General features: G+C 46.4%; 1 protein-coding gene across 1 annotated transcript in view; it reads right to left on the reverse strand.

Annotated features, from left to right (window-relative positions):
• The window catches only part of GALNT17 (polypeptide N-acetylgalactosaminyltransferase 17), a 426,094-nt gene extending 406,237 nt beyond the window's left edge, over positions 1-19,857 (reverse strand). The window contains exon 1 of the mRNA XM_059693393.1: positions 19,476-19,857. Within this exon, the coding sequence (XP_059549376.1) occupies positions 19,476-19,713 (238 nt within the window). The 5' untranslated portion in view covers positions 19,714-19,857. The remainder of the gene's footprint in view (positions 1-19,475) is intronic.
• Between the last annotated feature and the right edge of the window lie 379 nt (positions 19,858-20,236).

The raw sequence follows: 20,236 nt of genomic DNA on the forward strand, positions 1-20,236 counted from the left end.
ATAGCTTTCAGGGAAAAGATTCTGACAAAGAAATTTTATAGTTAGCCAAAGCATATAAAATTCTTTTGTAAAGGCAAAAGAAAAATACAAAACAAGGCCTCTGAAAATCTATCATCTGTGTACCTTTCCTTTTGGAATGTTACTGTCTTTGAAAGACAAATAAAATTAAGAATTCCAGTATGTGGACCTTGTGACCAGAAAGATGCATAGCATCTTTAAAAAGAAGAAAAAAAAGAAGAGAAATGATGAGGACTAATATGATTACATAATTAACACAACATGGCAATGATTCAAGTATAGATATAACATTAGAGCAGAATAGATACCTCAGAAACATTATTGTTCTTTTTGCATAGAACAATTGAGGGCATGACAAAAGAGGGTCATGAGTCAGTGAGAAAGCAGCATTACTCAAGCAATGGGGCAGACATAACTAAAATAAATGAAAAAGATCAAGTTAGATCCTCAACTCCCAACTATAATTCCTAATATAATTCCCATGTATATTTTTAGTTATATGCTAAAAATTCAACTTCATTCCTAAAGTCAGAAAAAATATATGAATATTTTTTCAAACACTGAATGAGATAAATTTTTTTTAAGATTAAATGCTCTATGAAAATGTAAAACCTATACACCCCATCCAAAAACATTATCAACACTAAAAGGTAAGCAATGCGTTTGGAGAGCATATTTGTAATAAACACTGAACACAGATAATTTCTTCACCACATAAAACAAAGGCATGCAAATGAACAATTGACTTAATCAACAGAAAAATTCTGTTTTTAATAGCTAAATCAGAACTTTAAATTTAAATCAGGACTAAAAATGCAAATGCAAATAACATTTGGAAAAAATATTCAAGCTAAAACAGGAATACGTGATTACTTAGCAAATTAACAAGGTTTTACAAATTACCTATTCATTGTGAAAGAGGATAAGGCAACACAGGAACTTTCATGCATTGTTGGTGGAATTATAAACTGATACAAACCTAATGGAAACCAGTTTGGCAAAATATAGCAAAAAGCCTTTAAAAAGCCCATACCTTTTGGCCTAATAAATTACACATTAGACTATTACTATTTGATAATGGATTTAAAGGTTTACATATAAAGATGTTCATCACACCATTATTTAGAATAAATATTTTTTATATTTTTTCCCTGCAATATCCTTTTTTACTTTATTTTTATTGTTGACGCTATTAGAGATGTCCCCCCATTTTCACACCCTTTGCCCACCTCCTCCCAGCTCCAACCCCCCTTCCCTTTGGCCATAACCACATAACCACATTGTTGTCTGTGTGCATGGGTTATGCATATATGTCCTTTGATAATCCCTTCACCTTCTTTCATCCAGCTCCCCCACCCCTCCCCTCTGACAGCTGTCAATCTGTTCCTTGTATCCATGCCTCTGTTTCTATATTTTGCTCAATCTCACTTCTGGGAATATATCCTAAGAATCCTGAAACACCAATCAAAAGAATATATGCACCCCTATATTCATAGCATTATTTATAATAGCCAAGATCTGGAAACAGCCAAAATGCCCAGCAGTAGATGAGTGAATAAAAAAGTTGTGGTACATTTACACAATGGAATGCTACTAGGCTGTAGGAAAAGAAAAAAAAACACAGAAGGAAATCTTACCTTTCACGAGAGCATGGACAGACCTGGAGGTTATTCCGCTAAGTGAAATAAGATAGTCAGAGAAAGACAAATACCATACTAGTATAATCTCACTTAAATGTGGAATCTAATGAACAAAACAGACCCCAAAAAAAGCAGAATAAATATTTCAAAGCAATCTACATCTCTGTCTATAGCAGCGGTTCTCAACCTGTGGGTCGCGACCCCTTTGGGGGTCGAACGACCCTTTCATAGGGGTCGCCTAAGACCATCAGAAAACACATATATAATTACATATTGTTTTGTGATTAATTACTATGCTTTAACTATGTTCAATTTGTAACAATGAAATTGGGGGTCACTACAACATGAGGAACTGTATTAAAGGGTCGTGGCATTAGGAAGGTTGAGAACCAATGGTCTATAGTGAAGTGAGAAAGTGACTTATGGTAAAACCACTGCACAAAAATAGCATTCAACAACTAAAATTAATGTCCATAAGGTGTTCAGTAAATGGGAAAATGTTTATATTACCCGAAAGCATAGGATGCAAATGTTTATATATGAGTATGATCTTAAAGATGTAAAAATGTTTACAGAAGAAAAACAAAATGCTTGTTATTTTAGCGCTGTAGAATTATAAACCTTTTTTTGCTTTCTAATTTCTATTTTCCCCATGTTCCCAGTTTATCATGATGAACATGCAAATTTAATACAACAGACTCTCTTAACTGATGCACCAGACTGACTGCCACTCTCCATCACCTCTGTCAACCAGAAGGAAGACAGCCGCCAGCATGCTGTCAGCTCAGCTGGCAGGCACCCCTCCTATCTGGTCTGCCTGTTTCTGCTCTCACCAGTTGAATTGTATACCTGCCAACAGTTCGTTGGCTTTTTTTCCTCTTCATGCCAGCTGTGCTTGTTACTATAATTACGTAATTCTATTAAATTACATAAATTGATGACATTATGAGTGAGAAAAGAAAGAGGATTACTGTTGCAGTGAAAACCAAGTTGAATGCTTTAGAATGACTCCACAGAAAGCTAGAAAAAGAAAGATATGCAACTAGGTGTGGGCAAAACAACCATATGAATTTTGGAAAATTATAGAAGATATCTGCACACTGCATCACAAAGTTGCCTTCTCTAAAATTGAGGATATCATGCAGCACAGACTTAAAAAGAGCAGATCTTGGAAGCAGGAACAATTTCAGAGTCGATCCCCGGGGTCCTGCAGGACAGAGCCACACTGGGAGGAGGCAGCAGGGGAAACGGTGCAGAGGAGATGGGAGTTCCCAGGGGCGGGCCAGGGATAACCACTGGTGTTAGAGGAAAGACTGAGGTACTGGCCTGTAAAATCAGCAGATTAATACCACATTAAACTGATTTCGGAAACACCAGAGAAGCAGGTTTTACATTGAAAGGTAAAAACTGTACTCACAATGAACAGACTGAAATATATTCCCCCCAGATCCAGCTTACCAAACAAAAGCCACCGCAGATGGCACAAGATGAAGGCGTGGTGTAGGCAGAACAGGAGGCAACATAAGTCCCAAAGGGGGTGCCAACAGCCTGGGCCAGAAAAGCAAGAGCCACAACACCACCTTTTGATCAAGAGGGCAGATCTCGCCGAAACCAGTTTGGCTCAGTGGATAGAGCGTCGGCCTGCGGACTGAAAGGTCCCAGGTTCGATTCCGGTCAAGGGCATGTACCTGGGTTGCGGGCATATCCCCAGTGGGAGATGTGCAGGAGGCAGCTGATCGATGTTTCTCTCTCATCGATGTTTCTAACTCTCTATCTCCCTCCCTTCCTCTCTGTAAAAAATCAATAAAATATATTTTAAAAAAAAAAAAGAGGGCAGATCTCATGCTAAGTGTTCTTACCACGGTGAGAAAAGAAAGATGATCAGTTTTGAAGGTACATTTTTAAACCTTGAAATTAAAGAGGCAAATACTGGTGATAAAGTTAGTCAAGTAAGGACAGGAAGGGGAGGGGAGAAGTGGAGAGGGGAGAAGATGGGAGGGGAGCAGAGGGTTTACAAGAAGGCAGAACTATATCATACATCGCACATGAATAAACTCATCTAATCCTCCCAACAGGTTTCATCTAACCCTAGGAAACCAACAATATTTTTACAGATGAAAACGATGAAACTAAGGGTGATATCTGCCTTCAAGAAGTAGTTCAGACGTATGAGGGCTGGAAAGCTTCTGCTAGGAGGAAAGGACTAAGAAGTACTTCAAAGCAGGGGTGTCAATCATCCCAGTGGCTCCCAGCTGTTCACCAAAATCCCCCACGGAGCCTTTGAAGGGAAGGATTTACAAGTCAAGTCCCACCCTGTATCTGCAAAATGGGAACCTTCAGGATGAAAGATCTGGGAACTGGCCTCAGGCATGGGAACCGCTGGCCTAGTGCATCCTGTGGTCTCCAGTGTGAAAGCTGTAGGCTCTGTGCCTGTGTCCAAGTTAACACTGAAATAAAAAAAATGTTCTCACTGTGGGAGAAGTGAGATGTTGATTCATTTCCTCTGTTATAAAACCATAATTCTGACAAGCCCCCTATTTCCCCAACGTACTTAACTAGAATCAAAGAAGTCTGCAGTATTTGTTTAAACTTCTGGAGAACAGGTGCTCTGTAGCTTTGCCGTGTGTATTCTTGGGAGAAGCACCAAATCCTCCAGGTTTCACAAAAGGTAGATGATCATCTGTCTCCTGTAGAAGCAGGTTCTGTCAAATGTGCCCTAGTGTCTGCCAAGGGACCTGAAACAGTGCCATGTCGGAAACTTTGGTTCAAGGGCCCATGAGCCTGGACAGGATGTTGTGTGTTAACTAAGTGATGCCTCGTGGGAGGGAGCCATCGCAGGCCAGCCACCCTTCTTTCTCCCACCTACACACAGAGCAGTGCCCAGGGGTCCAGGCCAAGGCAGACACTCAGTTAAAAGACACCTCAAGTCCTTGGCCAACCTAAACCCCTCTGCAATAGTCAGGCTATTATCCATAGCCTACTGGTGATGTATAAACCCAAGACTTGGAAAAAAATATTCATTGCTCACTTTTACACCCATATAAAGTCTTTAGCACAGTGCTGGGTACTTTAAGGAATTGCACAATAAATGTTAGCTATTGTTATATTTATTACTATTAGCACTGTTATCATCATCATCATCAGGAACCCATTTCTTATGGTTAGGAGGAAAAACACCACCTTATTAATAAGCAGGAATTTACTGTTATATAACAAACCACCCCAAAAGTTAGTGGCTTAAAAGAACAACTACATTTCTTTAACTCATGAATCCTGCAATTTGGGCAGGGCTTGGGGTGGGAAAGCTCCTCTCTGTTCCACTTGGCGCCAACTGAAGAGGCTCCAGGGCAGTGGTGGGTGGGTGGGGTGGACTGAAGCTCACTTATTCACATGTCTGGGACCTACACTGGGAAGACAAAAACAACTAAGGAACAACTAAGACTTCTTGGACACATGTATCTATATATTTAGCTAAAGAAGCTCTTCTTCCCCCTTCCTCCCCCTTCTTGCCCCTTCTTCACACTTCTTCCTCCTTCTTCCTCCTTCTTCTTCCTCCTCCTCCTCCTCCTCCTTCTTCTTTCTCTCTCTTCACCTCTCTCTCTCTCTCTCTCTCTCTCTCTCTCTCTCTCTCTCTCTCGGTTGCCTGACTTCTGACATGGTGACTTAAACCTTCAAAGATGCACCTCTCCAGACTCCATCCCCCTTTACGTTCCAGCCTCAGAAGTCAGGCAACATCATTTCCATTAAATTCTATCCACCAGAAGCAAGTCATTAAGGCCAGCCCATAATAATCAGTGGGAAGGGAATTAAACTCTACCTTTGCTGGGAATAGTGTCAAAGAATTTACAGACATGTTTTTAAACCACCACGCCTAGGAAAATCATTTCTCATTCCTTTAGACTGAACTTTTTATTGCTGCCAAAAGATGCAAACCTGACCAGTCTTGGCCAGCCATTGTTTATAGGAAAAGACACTCTTTGAATCATCACCTCTACCGATCTGATCTACAAAATTACAGAAGTTGAAAACGCTTTAGATCTTGTCTAGATTTCACAGGGAGAAAACTGAGTCCTGGAGGGGTGGGCAGGGGGATTAAAGGTCTTGTTCCAAGAAGCTGTCTACCACTGCTATAGTATTAATAAAACCATTTATCAACATGTTCTTATTATTTACAGGCACACTTCAAAACATTCTAAAAATATCATCTTGCACAGACTTCATCATACTCATAAGAGCAGCCGCCATCTTCCAGATGGGTAAAAGGGAGCTCAACAATGTTATGTGAGTTGCTCCAAATCCAAGCTTTGGCTTGGCTTTAGGTAGTCAAAGGAAGTTTGAAATTCCCTGTCTCTAATGTGAAAGCCCACCCTCAGGCCACTGTATGGCGCTCCCTGGAGGTCAGCTGGTTAGGGAGATCTCTCTGGCAGCAGACCAGGGCTGCAGTCTCTGGCTCTTGTCTGGAATTCAATGTTATGGAACTTTCTCTAACGAAGATTAGGCTTTCAACCCAACCATCCCTGAGAGATACCCATGAACGTGCATCCTAATGAACACGTGCATCATGAACACTGGTCCTTTCTTGTGAAGAGGAGGAAGGACAGATATGGATCCCCAGTGGCCTGGGGTTCTCAGAGCCCTGAAGAGGGAGCTGGAGCACCCACAGAGTAGTGATGGGAGATCTGAGTGAGGAGGATGAGGAGAAGAAATGAGAAAAGCCTACTCCTCCCCAAGTATCTATGTGTAAAGGCTACTGGAGAGTAGCAACAGACAAGAGTTTAATTCAAACCACCCATTAGTACCTGCTGTTTAGCTTTTGTTTTCTCCCAAACTGCTCTGTTCAAGTAAACACAGCCCAAGTGTTCTTGTATCTTCCTGAGTGTCCACCTTCAGCTAATGAAGGGGGAGAGGGGAGCTCTAGAAAAGTTATTTCATAAGATTTGTGTGTTTTAATAGTATTCTCAGCCCCTTTCTTCAAATCTCTTGGAATCAGTTCAACGGCTGGAAGATGTGGAGGCAGGAAGCAACACTGAAGTGGATTTTAGAACAACTTGGCAAATTAGCAAAGTTTTAACATCATTAAAGAGCTCTTAAATATTCTTCCCGAACTACATTTTTATCTTGTGAATGCATTTCAGTAATTGCTCTAAAGGAAACTGTGCGACTTTGGCACAAACATAAATGTTTGCATGATTTAAAATGCAGTGGCAGCAAAGATCATGGTTTTTTTTCTAAATTGCTAATTCTTAAACTAACCTTTTCAGTTTGTCTCATCTTGAAAAATGCCATTCCCATCAGCAGAAGCTGTAGGAAGGACGATGTATATATTATTTAGTGGTTTATAATTGCAAACAACTTAGCTATGTTTCAATACTTAACCCCCATCTCCAACATGGAACATAAATAGGGTATGATCACAAGCATTCCATCATTCTGTAAATAGAACAATGGAATACTGGGACATAAGATTATTTTCTTAAAGCCAACAGTAGAGCAAATAGAAAAGCTGGTCTGGAACCAGTGGGCCTTCAAGCTAACTACCTTACCCAAACTCACTTATTATTTAGTTCACTCAGTATCTGCTGATCATCCTAATCAAGGACAGAAACCTACAGTAGATAGGCAAGCCTGTTGCTTAGGTAGACAAGTGTTCTAACCCTGCCTCATCAAATTAGTCAGGATAATTAACACTAGCTGCTGTTAACAGATAAGCTCCAAAATCTCAATGGCTTAGCATGATGGTCTAATGCACAGAGACATCAAGACAGAGCTAAGGAGGGCAGTGCTCTGCTCCATGCAGTCATTCAGGGACTAAGGATCATTTTGTATGTGGACTGCAAGACCACCCCAGAAAGATAAAGGTAAAGATATGGAGGACCCCACAGGAGTTTATGTGGGCCAGGCCTGACAATGGCAAACATCACTTCACCCATCTTCCACTGCCCAGAAGTTAGTCATATCACATAGCCACGCCTAACTACGGGGCAGACTAAAGATTATCTCTGTGCCAAAGAGGAAAAATACACCGTTGCCTCTGCCACCGCAACTAGAGACAAGGGTAGCTCTCTACTGCCTGATGTCAGCCTCCCTAATCGAGGATCTGATCTGGTATAAACGATACCATAAAAAAGCCTGATCCTCTACCTTCAAAGAAGTTCAAACTACATTTCTACACTGCACAATCAGCCCCGGGCCTGTGGCACAGATCAGAGTGGTGAACAGCATGAGAAGAAGGGTGAAGGGGCTTACCCGCTGACACAAAGGAACCGCACTGGCCATCTGCATTAGCTCTGTGTTGATATAACCTCTAAAGCCCCCTACACACACGACTCGGGCCTGAACCCTCAGGTGGATGGTGTGGTTCCTATGTAAGGCTTGGTACCCATTGAAAATATGACCATTACAAGCTTATACTGGATCATACCCAATTAAAGCTACCATGATACCAATACAGCGCATATCTGATTGTAGGGAGGGCACAGGGCTGAAGCCAAGAACAAAGCTTGCCTAAGGCCTGCTGAGAGTTGCCCAAATGAAGAAGAAATTAACAATGTGCTCTAGTCAGCACTCCTGTTGTGCTAATTTCCTTGCAAATATAAGCAAAGCCTTTTAGTTAACTTAATATCAATTTAACTTTTCTCATATTTTGTTCTAGTTACGGGCTGATTTAAAGCTCATACAGCATAATTTAGAGGCCAAGAATGAACAGCTTTACAACTTTACACACTAGTAACTGCTAAACCTGAGGGAAGCGAGGTTCCCTGCCACCATCCTGTCACTGCATCCCCGTGTGTGCCCCTCTCCAATCCCCAGACTAGCTGCCGATGCTGGTGAGGACTGAGACCCTCTCCCAGCAGTCAGCGAGTACCAATTTCACAAAGGAAGACCCACAGAGGCAGCTGGTAGGTGCCTGTTTTGGGTCAGTATCAGTCTAAGGATAGTGATGCTATCAGCCAGAAATGCCTACGAGCGCTCACCTGAGCCCCTACTACTAGCTGCAGCCCCCACAGTCATTTCCCTGATCAGAGCCAATGCTGAGGCTGGGCTGACCCTTGGGGTTCTTATTATGAGTGCAAGAAGGGAACTTTGAAAAACCAAGGTTATTACTCACAAGTCCTGAAGGGTATACACCCCAGGGCACACAGCAAGTTCGAATAGGGAGACAAGAGAGCAGGCCTGGGGCTCTGTCTTTATTGGGATCAAGGTTGGGGTACCTAGGGTTCTGTAAATTCATTCTTTATTGGTGAGTTTAAAACATGAAATTGGGAATGATAGTGCAGGAAAGGAAAAGCAGGGTCACTCAGGTCATTTATCTGGTCACCTAGAGCTTTCCAAAAGAGGAAAAGCTCTAGGTGACCAGATTGGGGACGGGGGGTTGGTGGGGGGGGTGCTGCCTGACTCTTTATCTAGTTGTGTAGTTGTCAATATGTTTATTCATGATGGATGTCTATGAAATGAATGCCTGGGCAAGCTAAAGCTTAGTGGAAGGCACTTGCATTAAAATAAATAAAAGCTTATTGTCAGGCAACAGTAATTGTAATTATTCAACCATGTCTCTGGACACCTCATTTATTTCTCAGAGTTTCAGCTTCCGCATATCAACACAGAGCTAATGCAGATGGCCAGTGCGGTTCCTTTGTGTCAGAGGGTAAGCCCCTTGGCACCCTTCTCCTCATGCTGTTCACCACTCTGATTGTGCCACAGGCCCGGGGCTGATTGTGCAGTGTAGAAATGCAGTTTGAACTTCCTTGAAGGTAGAGGACAAGGCTTTTTTTATGATATAAAATGAGTAGAATAGTATAAGTAGGTCTCATGTAGAATTAAGTACCATGAAACACTTGCTCAATACAAACACTATGTATAATAAACTATGGTATACATGTATGTGTATAAATATCTTGTATTGTATTTCATTGAATCTAAAATGCCTTCAACTGTAGGTTGTACCATTTTTATATACCCATAAAGGAAAAAATGCTACCAACTAAAATATGACACACCATTGATCATAAAATGGATCTCAACTTCAGAGATGTAACAAATGTGCATCTATCACTGACAAAACACGGTTATATTCATGGCAGTTTCACTCTATGAGATGTCTTCAAGTCAAATCCAAGTTAACCAGAATGCCCAAGGAATTGAATGTCCTAGTTAATTCAATTCCTTGTAGCAGAATCTTGCTTCATTTTAATATTCATTAAAAATGTAATGGGGGTGTAGAGAAGATGTGCATTCCCAATGCAAATACTATTTCTTCCCTCCTCTTTTGCCTCCACCACACTTACTTTCTCTGGATAGCAGCTATTTTCTTGAAGGTTGGTCATGTGACTATTTTCGCAACTACACATGGAAGCCTGCCCAGGGACACTTCTGAAAAAGATTTTCTTTTCTGATTAAACAATAGAAGATACGGCCAGTGGTATAATAATTCCTACGCTGTATAAAGATGCAATGACTGGAACTACAGCAGCCTTCTTGTAACCATGAAGAACAGATCAAGAGAAATTATGTTATAATATCATCATAATGACCTCATGACTTTGGGTCAATCCTGCCCCTACTTCTGGGCTTAAGTGATAAAAAGTTACCTGCTGGTGAATTAATTCCTAAATCACCTATAGAGGGATTTTAAAAAATGAATAAAATCTACTCTCTTGCAAACTATTGGATCCGACCATGTAAACAATTCATTATCATGCAAGGCACAGATCAACAAAGGCTAAAAGGAGACCCGTGCAAAGTACAGTCTAAAGTTCAGAGAAGGAACAATTAATTCTGACAAGGTGGCCAGGGAAGGTTTCAGGGAAGAAAGGGTTTCAGAATCCGGTCCTTGGAGAATGCCTGAGGTTTTAATAAGATGGGTAGAGGCATATTATTCATAATCTGATAGTTAACGGACCCTGAAGTCATGTAGCTCTCATGTTTACATGCATGAGCTTTGGTCAGAAACAGAGTAGAACTGGAACCCTGATTTCCTGACCGTTTAGTTAGTACTTTTTCAACCAGGAAGGGACAGCACCTAACAAGCCATGCATAACCATAATACACCCCTCGGTGAACACTAATCACACAATTAGCCGCTGTATCTGAGACTGGGATGGAAGGAGGCCCTTGTGGAACCCTGCTCCCTATTAACTGTCAGCATGCTCGTGTGCCGGTGTCTGGATGCGGCCGCCTGTAATTACGGCAGAGGTTTATTACTCATGCATGCAAGGCTGAAGCTCGGCAATGACAGGAACATTATTAAAAGCAAAAACTTCTCTATCAGTGGCTAAGCCGATTGTCATCCACATGTCAGAATGGTCTAAAGACCTGTGAGGAGCAATAATGAAGGCAGAGGATGTCTTTCAACCAAGTGAGTCCTGCATTTTTTTCTAAAAGTATTACAGGCATCGGGAAAGGAGGGAGAAAGAAAGGGAACAACAGAGGGAATGAGGGAGGAAAGGGGGAGAGAGAGGGAGAGAGGGTGGGTGGGTCTCCTGTTTAGGGGGATGGGACAATTTATCTGCTTTTTTTGTAGCTATTACCCCTGGTCAAAGGCTACCCCATGGGAGTTGGCTCCCCTGAACTTCTAAGTTCCCTCTTCTGATCCCTCAGCAGCTGCTGAGGAAGCAGGTCCTGCCCTGCAACATGACATGAGAGAAGAATCCAGAAGGGGCAGGAGGACCCAGATGCCTGGCAGTAGCCTCAGAAGGCAGACCCAATGTGGTGGTTGCAGCAGCCACAGCTGGGACAAAGCTTGGTTTGGAGACAATGACTCATCACCAGGGTCTCCCACAGAACCCTCCCACCACCCACTTCTCTGTGGCTGGGGAAGGCATGGCGGACAGAAAGCGAAACCTATCATTAGCTAAGCCCGCTAAGCCCGCAGAGCGTGCATCGTCCAGGTGCCAACCCCTGCCATGAGGTGGGCCTTCCCCTGGAATAACTTCCTCAGAGGATGATAGGAAGCCAAAGTCATGGACAGCGTAGCATAGGAATCTAACAAGAATCCTGCCTGTCCCTAGGCCCATTTTCCTAAGCTCATTAGAGCATCTCTGTGTGGATGGAGGAGAGGACACAGAGGTGAGGACCCTGGAGGAGCTGGCAAGGAAACTCCTGCCGGGCTCACCATGGGATGGGCTGTCCAGGCTGAACATGGAAGGATGGAGCCACTGGAGCTAGAGAAAGGGTATGGCTGGGGGGCTGGGTGCCTTCATGAAGTTGGGGGGCGGGGTTGGAAAGCTGGAGGGGAGCACTCAGGTCAAAGTTCCTGAGGGCTGATTTAGATTTTCCAAATCAGCAGTTCTAGGTGCTAACTCTTAGCTTGGGTTATGGCCAAGGAAGGGGCTCTGAAGTGAGGCGCACCTGGAATCACTGAAGGTCAAAGGCTGGTTGAGTCCTGAAACAGAGGCTCAGCTGGTCCTGTGACGCCAGCACTTTACAGCCACTCCTGTGTTCTAACCACTGTCCCACCTGTCCACATACACTGAACCCCACCATCAGGTCCCCAGGTGGCCTCACTACTTTGTCTCCTATGATTCATGTGTCAAAACTGCTGAGTTCTCCTGTTCAACACTCATTGGTTAAGCACCTACTGTGGATAAGTTCAAACCTCACCCTTCCCATACTCATTCTAATATTCTTCTGGGACCTAGTATATCCTACAAACCTATCTTTCCAACTAGACCACAGCGTCTAGTTGGGCATAGTGTCTGCACCTCTCTGTAATTCCAGCCCACACCTAGCAGCGGGGCAGGGCTCGCTAACAGACGTGAAGGACCCGCGTGCTCTGTAACGGGACTTGACACGTATAGGCTGACATTTCTTCTCTTAGGCCTCAAAAGTGATCACCCAAAGGCATCATCATTATAAGCAGAGGAGGTGTGTTGGGGGTTGAGGGGGTTAGAAAGGAGAAGGAAAGAGAGCTCAGCCTCAAACACATACAAAGAGAGAAGGATCTCAAGCTAATTCAGAGTCTAAGCAAGTCAAAGGGAAAGGACCTCCTCTTACCTCTCTTGAGATTTCTATCCCAGATGGCAATGACCACACTCTGCCACAACGCAGTGCTAGCTTTCACGCATTCATTCCAGGAAGATTTGCTAAGCACCTACTATGAGCCAAAGCAGTTCCCAGCATCAGGGATCTGACAGGAAGCAGGCACGCAAGGTCCCTACCTTCAAGCAGTTGGCACTGTCCCAGCTGCTAGGCATCTGGCCCTATGGCTCTTGCTGGTCATTTTGAATCCCGATCCATCCTGACTTAGAACAACCCCGCTGCACAGTGGAGAGGTGAAGTGATCCGCCCAAGGTTGCAAAAGAATCCAAACCCAGTCTGTCTGGTGCCCAACAACCTTCCTTCTAATATTTTATTCTTAAGGACTGTCTAATCTTAGGCCTCTCTCCATTTGATATGGGCCTCGCTGTGCCCACATCCCTCCTTCCCCGTGTCACTGTTAGCTCTAATTACTGAGCCTTCTTCCTGTCCACAAAGGACACTTCCAATTTGGCAACACCAAAGGTCAGGGGGTTGGATTTCCTCCTGGAGAATGACACTGGCGGCCTCTCCTGGATACTGATGGGCTGGGCAGGCAGCAGCTTCCCCCCCCACCCCCCCCCACCCCCGTCGCCCCCCTGGGAAGACGCCTGCAGCACACACACTGGCCAATACGATGTGCCTGCAACTAAGGGCTGTCCAAGAACTGCGTTCCCCATCTCTCTGGAGGGACCTGCTGCCACCAGACACTATCAGTCCGTTGGTGGTAAATGAAGAGAGCCTCCCTCCAGCGCCCAGGCCCTGGCTCCCTTCACAGAGCCTTCCCCACACCTGGCCACAGGCTGCCACAGAGCCCTGCTGAGGGCCTGCAGGCAGATCGTGGAGGCACGCACTGCCCTGTTTTCCTGCTGATGCTCATTGAGGTGATGGATTTTCATACCACCATGGCCCTCTGGTCCTCCGTGACTTCCTTCTCATAGGAAACGCTGGCACCATCCAGCTCAGTAGTCTATAGGACCACATCTATATCCTGGCCGGAAAGAGGAAACAGCTGTGGGCCAGCTCTGGTCTCATGAGCAGATGCTTTCAAACACCATCCCTCTCTTTCTGACCCCACCCTGGATGCCTGTCCAGCAAATCTCTACCTCTGTCTCTCTGCACCAACTCGCTTTCCCTGTCTGGAGGGTTTGGCTTATGTATCAGGCTGCATGGGCTGCACCTGGTTATCTGGGGACGTTTTGTTTTTCTGCAGCTCAGACTCTGGCCCCGTCTGCCTATGTGGCTTGGGGGCAGGAGTAGGACAGGTAATTCTGACTTTTCTCCATTCCCACAAAGATTTTCAATTTCTTCAAGCAACCCTGCTTCTATTCAATATCCTTCTGAAATCTAAATTTGGAACCTAACCTGAATCGATTGAATTTCCACTTACGACAGAGCTGCCCTGGGCTTACTGAACGAAGCAGTGACATGTGTCTTTCTAATTCATTGCACAGGGGCTCTGATGAGGGACAGGGTCACCGGCCAGAGCTCAGGGCCTGCTTGTGTGGGGCAAGTGAAACACCACACCCCTCCACTGTCTTCCCCTGACGCCTCAGGAGGTGCTGGACTGGGAACAAGGAGAGGGGTATCCAAGAATCTTGTCTGCCTATCACTGGCTGTTCATCCAGGCTAAGTCACATCCTATCAATTTCTCACCTTCCTTGGCTCCAAAATGAGAGAAACAAGTAACCTCCTCAGAGGATGATAGAAAGCCAAAAGTCATGGACAGAGTTATATCAGAATCTAACAAGAAAGAAGCCTGCCTGTCCCTGGGTCCATTTTCCTAATGCTGCTACAAAACCACCATGTTGCCATTTTAAAAAATATTTTAACACATTCTGTATGAACTTATTCTGCTTTTCCAAATTTTCTACAATATGAATTAATTTTGCTTTACAGAAAAAGGAACATAAAACAATATTCATGTTATAAAAATTGCATATTCAAAGAAAACATACTAAAACATGCTGCTCCCTAACCTGGCTGACTGCTTCACTTCCAAGCTCCTCAGAAGGACTGGGTGCCCTTCAGACAAGATGGTTAAGGACCAGAGCAGCCTCAAGATGGTACAGGCAGGCAAGGTGGTACAGGCAGGCAAGATGGTACAGGCAGGCAAGATGGTACAGGCAGGAAAGAAGGTACAGGCAGGCAAGATGATAACAGGCAGGCAAGATGGTACAGGCAGGAAAGATGGCTCCTCACACTCAGTCTCCCCAGCTAAGTCTTCCCAGCCCCTTCCCCTCACCACATCTACCCAACCCAACTCAGCCTTTACAGTGTTGAGGTTATTTCCTCTGTGGATATCAATTACCTCCTAAAAATAGCTCACATCCAATCAATCAACCAATAGACCTTAGGTGCCCACATTATGGTCAAGATGCTATGGCAGATGCTGATCCTATTAACTGAGGACAGAAACCTACAGTAGATAGTGTGGCCTGTCACTTAGGGAAACAAGTGTTCTAACCCTGCCCAATCAAATTACGGTAATTACCACTAGCTGCCGTAACAGATAAGCTCCAAAATCTCAATGGCTTAGCATGATGGTCCAATGCACAGAGACATCAAGACAGAGCTACAGAAGCCAGTGCTCTGCTCCATGCAGTCATTCAGGAACTAAGGATCGTTATGTATGCCACCAAGAGGTGGACTCTAAGGCCACCACATACAGGTAAAGAGAGAAAGCAGTGAGGATCCCACATGAGTTTATGTGGGTCAGGCCTGACAGTGGCAGGATAGAGGTGGTATTAAAAAATCCAAAATATGGTACAAAGGTCACTGACAACAAAGCCTCAGGCAACTCGGAGCAGGAAGAGCTCAGACCATGTGGCCTGGCACAAGTTCCCCACCCCCCAGCTCATGACCTTGAGCCAAGCCTTAAAGAAGGAATGTAGAAAGGGGCAGAGAGAGCAAACCAGGATACCTAGCACTTCTCCAGACTGGGACTGAAATGTGGAGGCTACAATCTGAAGGCAATTGAGAGGCACTGCAGCAAGTGCATCAGCCTGGCTCAAGGAGGCAGAGGACCCTGAGCAGGGATGGGAACGTGGGCGATGAGGACTGGAGCAGGCTGTGGCAGGCCCTGGCTGTCAGCCTCCACACCTGACCATGACCCCTCAGGAAACAGAGAGCCCCTGGAAGGTGTGGGACCTTTACAGGTGGTGCTTTCCACTCGGATAGCGGGAACTACGCATGCTCAGTGGAAGAGAGGGGTGAGAGACCAGAGGCAGGGCACTGGGTTAGTGGGTACTGCTATAAAGGCCAGGGTCAACAATGGGGCCTCACGGAAAGAATGGGAGAGCAGATACAAGAAAGAATCCGGAGGGAAAACGCTAATTCATCTCTGTGTGCTCTTTCCTCCACACCAGCATCTCCACTGTCACTTTAAAATGGCCTCTTCAGCCTGGATTAAGAAAAACATAAACATTAACAACTACAACCTGTAACTGCTTTTCAAAAGGCAGGATTCGAAACCTTGGTACCAAGAGTCTTGGCAGAGAGATAAATCCTGAGGATGTCTGGGTCATCTAGGTGCCCCAGCCCAGGGGGGCCCTGTCAGAACCCCAAGGAAACCTGTCTTATGAGTGAGAGAGCACCAGGGTTGGCTGGAGCCCTCCAGGAGTCCCTGCTGCTGGGACCTCCTAAGAGTCCACAGAAAAGGTTTGAGAAATATGGCAACCTTTAAAATACCAGCTCACTCTGTACCCAAGGGGCTGGATCCAAGAGGCCTTGTTCCTACTGTATGCCCCGTGCCTGGCTCTCCCAGGCCCCCCATAATCCTGAGGAATAAAGAATGCCAAAGTCCATAAGACACTGGGGGGTAGGGGAGGCCAGGGGATTGTCAAGGGTGGGGGGAAAAAAGGACACATATGTAATATCCTTTGTAATACTGTAAGCAATAAAAAAAAAAATTAAAAAAAAAAAAAGAATGCCAAAGTCAAGGTTTCCCTCTCCTCCTTCAGTAGGAAGGGGTGGAACAGGCTACAAAGCAAATGGACACAGCAATACAGGCCCCATCACCCAGGCATCGGTAAACCTCTCCTCCCTTCACCAGCCTCCCACTGCAGCAGGTGGCCCCTGCAGGCCTAGCATATCAGCAGGGGGGACACGGACCGGTACCCAAAACAAGCCCAGGCAGAGGAGGGAGTGCTGAAGGGTGGGGTGGAGAGGGGTGGGTTCCTTCCATATCACAACTTTTCCCTGCTCTCCTCCTCCAGGCTTCATGTCACTACAAATTACACTCTGCAGCCAGGAGGATAACATCTACCTAGTTGCAGCTTGAATTCTTGGCTTGCCCAGGACAAGATCTCAACCCTGCTCTCCTTCCAACTCTTCCTCGGAAACTGCAAGTCAAGAAAACTCAGCCTTCCCACCCCCGGCACCTGACCCAACCAGTCCCAAGCCCAGGACACCCCTACTCTCCCCCATGGAGTTGCTTCCATGGCAGAAGCCAGACCCTCAGCCCATCTGAAGCAAGCTCTTGTATTCTCAGAAGACCCCACCGCCACTGGGTGTTGGCATGCAAATGGTTTTTCCTCTCTGCTTTGCTTGGTGTGGGCAGTAGAGTAGAGGGCAGAGGACCAGGGGCCAGGCCACCTGCTTGTCAGAGATGCAAAGTCTCAGTCCCTCACCCCAGACCTACTGAGTCAGAGGCTCTGATGGTGGGGCCCAGGAATGTGTCTTAACGGGCCCTCTGTGTGCTCTTTAAGGCACACCAAAGATTGAGACTCACTGGTGCAACAGCTAAGAACCTCAATTCCGGACCCAGAGTATCTGCGTTCAAGTCCCAGCTCTACAAGCCCCTGACTGGGTGACTGACTGTAAGCAAGCTATCTGGAGTGGGGTGAGAGCTCCTATCTCCTAGGGTTGCGGTAAAGACTAAATGAGCCCTGCGTGTCTGTAGCACTTAGTCAATACCATTTGGAATTTTATTCTTCCTATTTGGGATATTTAGGGATGCATGACAATATCACATTTAGTTTCCTAATTAAAACCAATACTGAAACGACTAGCGTCCCTGAGTGCAGCTGGACAGTGAGGGAGCTCGGGCTAAGTTGCACTCTCTCTTTGGGGTCCTATGGGTACAGCTATGGCAGGTATCTGTGCAGAATAATAAGGCCCGCCCCATAAGCTTCTCATTCCTCCAGAAATGAACTGTGGGTTTTGTTTCATTCTGTGCCTTGATTTTTTGACACTCAGGAGACGAGCTCCTGCATGACCGCACAGCAGGCCATATGGACAGCCAGGCCACAATGTCTATGGGGGTTGGGAGGATTGCAGCTTCCCACTGCACAGGTAAGTTCAAGGACCCTGGGTACTTGTTGAATGATACGGCGGAGACCATTCTTTCAGAGATCTGCCCGCATCCCACCCGGAAGGACCCAGAAAGGATCTTTGGAAAGCGGGAAGAGAGCAGTCTGGTGTCATTCTTCTCCCTGCCACCAGCCTGGTCTCTCACTCTAATTGCAGGGAAGACAATGGGATCAGTTCTTCCTAACGTAGAATCTTCTTGTCATCATACTTAAAACTCCTTATAATTAGGAAGAGACGGTAGATAGAAGTTGTCAAGAACAGAGGCTCTGTGGTCAACCCGACAAGGGGTTCTGATTCCATACCCTTCCCCTGACTAGCTACAGGACACCAGGCAACTTAGTTAAACTCTCCGAGCCTTCGTTTCTCATGTCTGATATGGGGATGGAATCCAACGCACTTATGACATCTCTGCACAGCAAGAATTCCACCAATTACTGTAATCATTATCTTTATGATTATCTCTAATTCTGGAACTACCATGAGAACATGTGTTAGAAGCTCAGAAAGGGAGGTGGCAGCCTTAGATCTGCCTTAGATAGCAGCTATGCAAGCCCTGGAGAGCTGCCTGTACTTGAATAGGGAATTCTCAATCTGACCTGGGGAATAACAAGTGTACAATGACTTATCAGTCCCTGGACCAGATGGGACCAGAGCACACTGAATCTCTCTCTTCTCCTAAAGCACTGAAGAGAACATTTTAGATGGGACAGATACAGTAAGTCATCACTTCAAGTATTGGATAGGTCCTATGACTTTAAGAAGACTGGCATAACCAATTTTACCACAAGCTAATTGATATGAGCAAGAGCTAAGTTTCTTCAGCATCTCATCAACGTTTTAGGAAATGAGGTTGAACGAATCCAAATTATTGGAGGACCTGCTGTAATTGGATGGCACACCTCGCTTTACACTATAAAAACCTGTTTCCTCAACCCACGAAGAACTTCAACATCGCCCTCAGGCATTTCTCTGGGAGAAGCCAGGTGTGTTTTTAATAGCAGCCTCCCCCTGGGCTGCGAAATGGAGGAGGAGTCTCATTATTAGCTGTGCAGCCCGCCTCCTCCAACTTACTACCCAAGCGCATTAGCTCCAGACCTGAGGCCTTGACTTGGTAAACATTTAAGCCCACCAAAGTCCCTCCCTGTCAGACTCCACCGAACTCTAAACTGTCACACTGTTTTCTTCCTCTAAGTCAGCCTGAGCCTCCAGTCCCGCTTAGCCACGGGACTGGTTTCTGCACTTGGGATTTAGACGCCAGGTAATGATTCCTGCACGTCCCTGAACGCGGGAACCAGCTGTACAGACATGTTTCCACAATAAAAGCAAACTTAAGGGTAATTCTTTCCAGCAGCCCTGGCCTCTTGGCCAAGACAGGGCAGAAAGGGTAAGGAGAGGGAGCGCGCGGGAGCCAGGAGGTGTGGGCTCCCCCGCACCGCGGGCAAGGCCCCAGGGGTTTACCGAGGCCCCGTGGGCGCTGGCGCGCGTCCTTACCATTCAGTTGCCGGTAGACGATATCCTCCAGCAGCGAGAGGCGCTTCAGGACCGCGTCCTGGATGGGGCTGGCGCCGTGCGCGCTGAGGTTGGTCGCCTCGGCGCGCGGCCGAATCTCGTGGAACGCATCTCCGCTGCGCACAGCGATGGGCCGGCACTTGGCCAGAAAGAGCACGAAGCCGGCCACCGCTATCAAGTTCAACACCAGCAGCACTTTGACTCTTCTCAGTGAAGCCATCAAACACGCCCAGCCGGCCCTCGCCCCGGACCCGTGCCCTTTCCGGCTCCGGCGAGACGCGGGGCAGCCGGGACCGTGCGAGCCTCACACTCCACACTCCGGGCGGACGGTGAGAACCCCAGCCTCTCCCGGCCCCACAGAGCGGATGCTCCGGCAGCCAAGACCGTAGAGAGAGCAGGGCGCTCAGGGGGAGAGCCAGATCGCTCCCATGGAAGCCCTGGGTGTGTAGAAGTGCTCCCGGATCTGCCTGCGTACTCCACCGCGCGCGGCCCCTTCCAGGCGCCTGGGCTTCTCGGGGAAGGGCCGGAGGTCGGGCGCCGCTCCTCCGCACCAGCTAGTGGCCGGTCGCTGGCTCTCGGGCCGCCGGGAGTGGGGCTGCGGGAGCAGTGGACCTCCGTAGCCAGCGGGCCGGCAGGCGGGGCTGCCCCGGCGCTGGGGCAGGAGCGGCGCGCAGGTGCCCTGCTCAGGGTGTGTGGCCCGCCCCCGGAGGAGCGCGCCTCGCCTCGGGCGGCACAGCCACCAC

The sequence above is a fragment of the Myotis daubentonii genome, chromosome 4, assembly GCF_963259705.1.
Source record: "Myotis daubentonii chromosome 4, mMyoDau2.1, whole genome shotgun sequence".
In the NCBI taxonomy this organism is placed as follows: Eukaryota; Metazoa; Chordata; class Mammalia; order Chiroptera; family Vespertilionidae; genus Myotis; species Myotis daubentonii.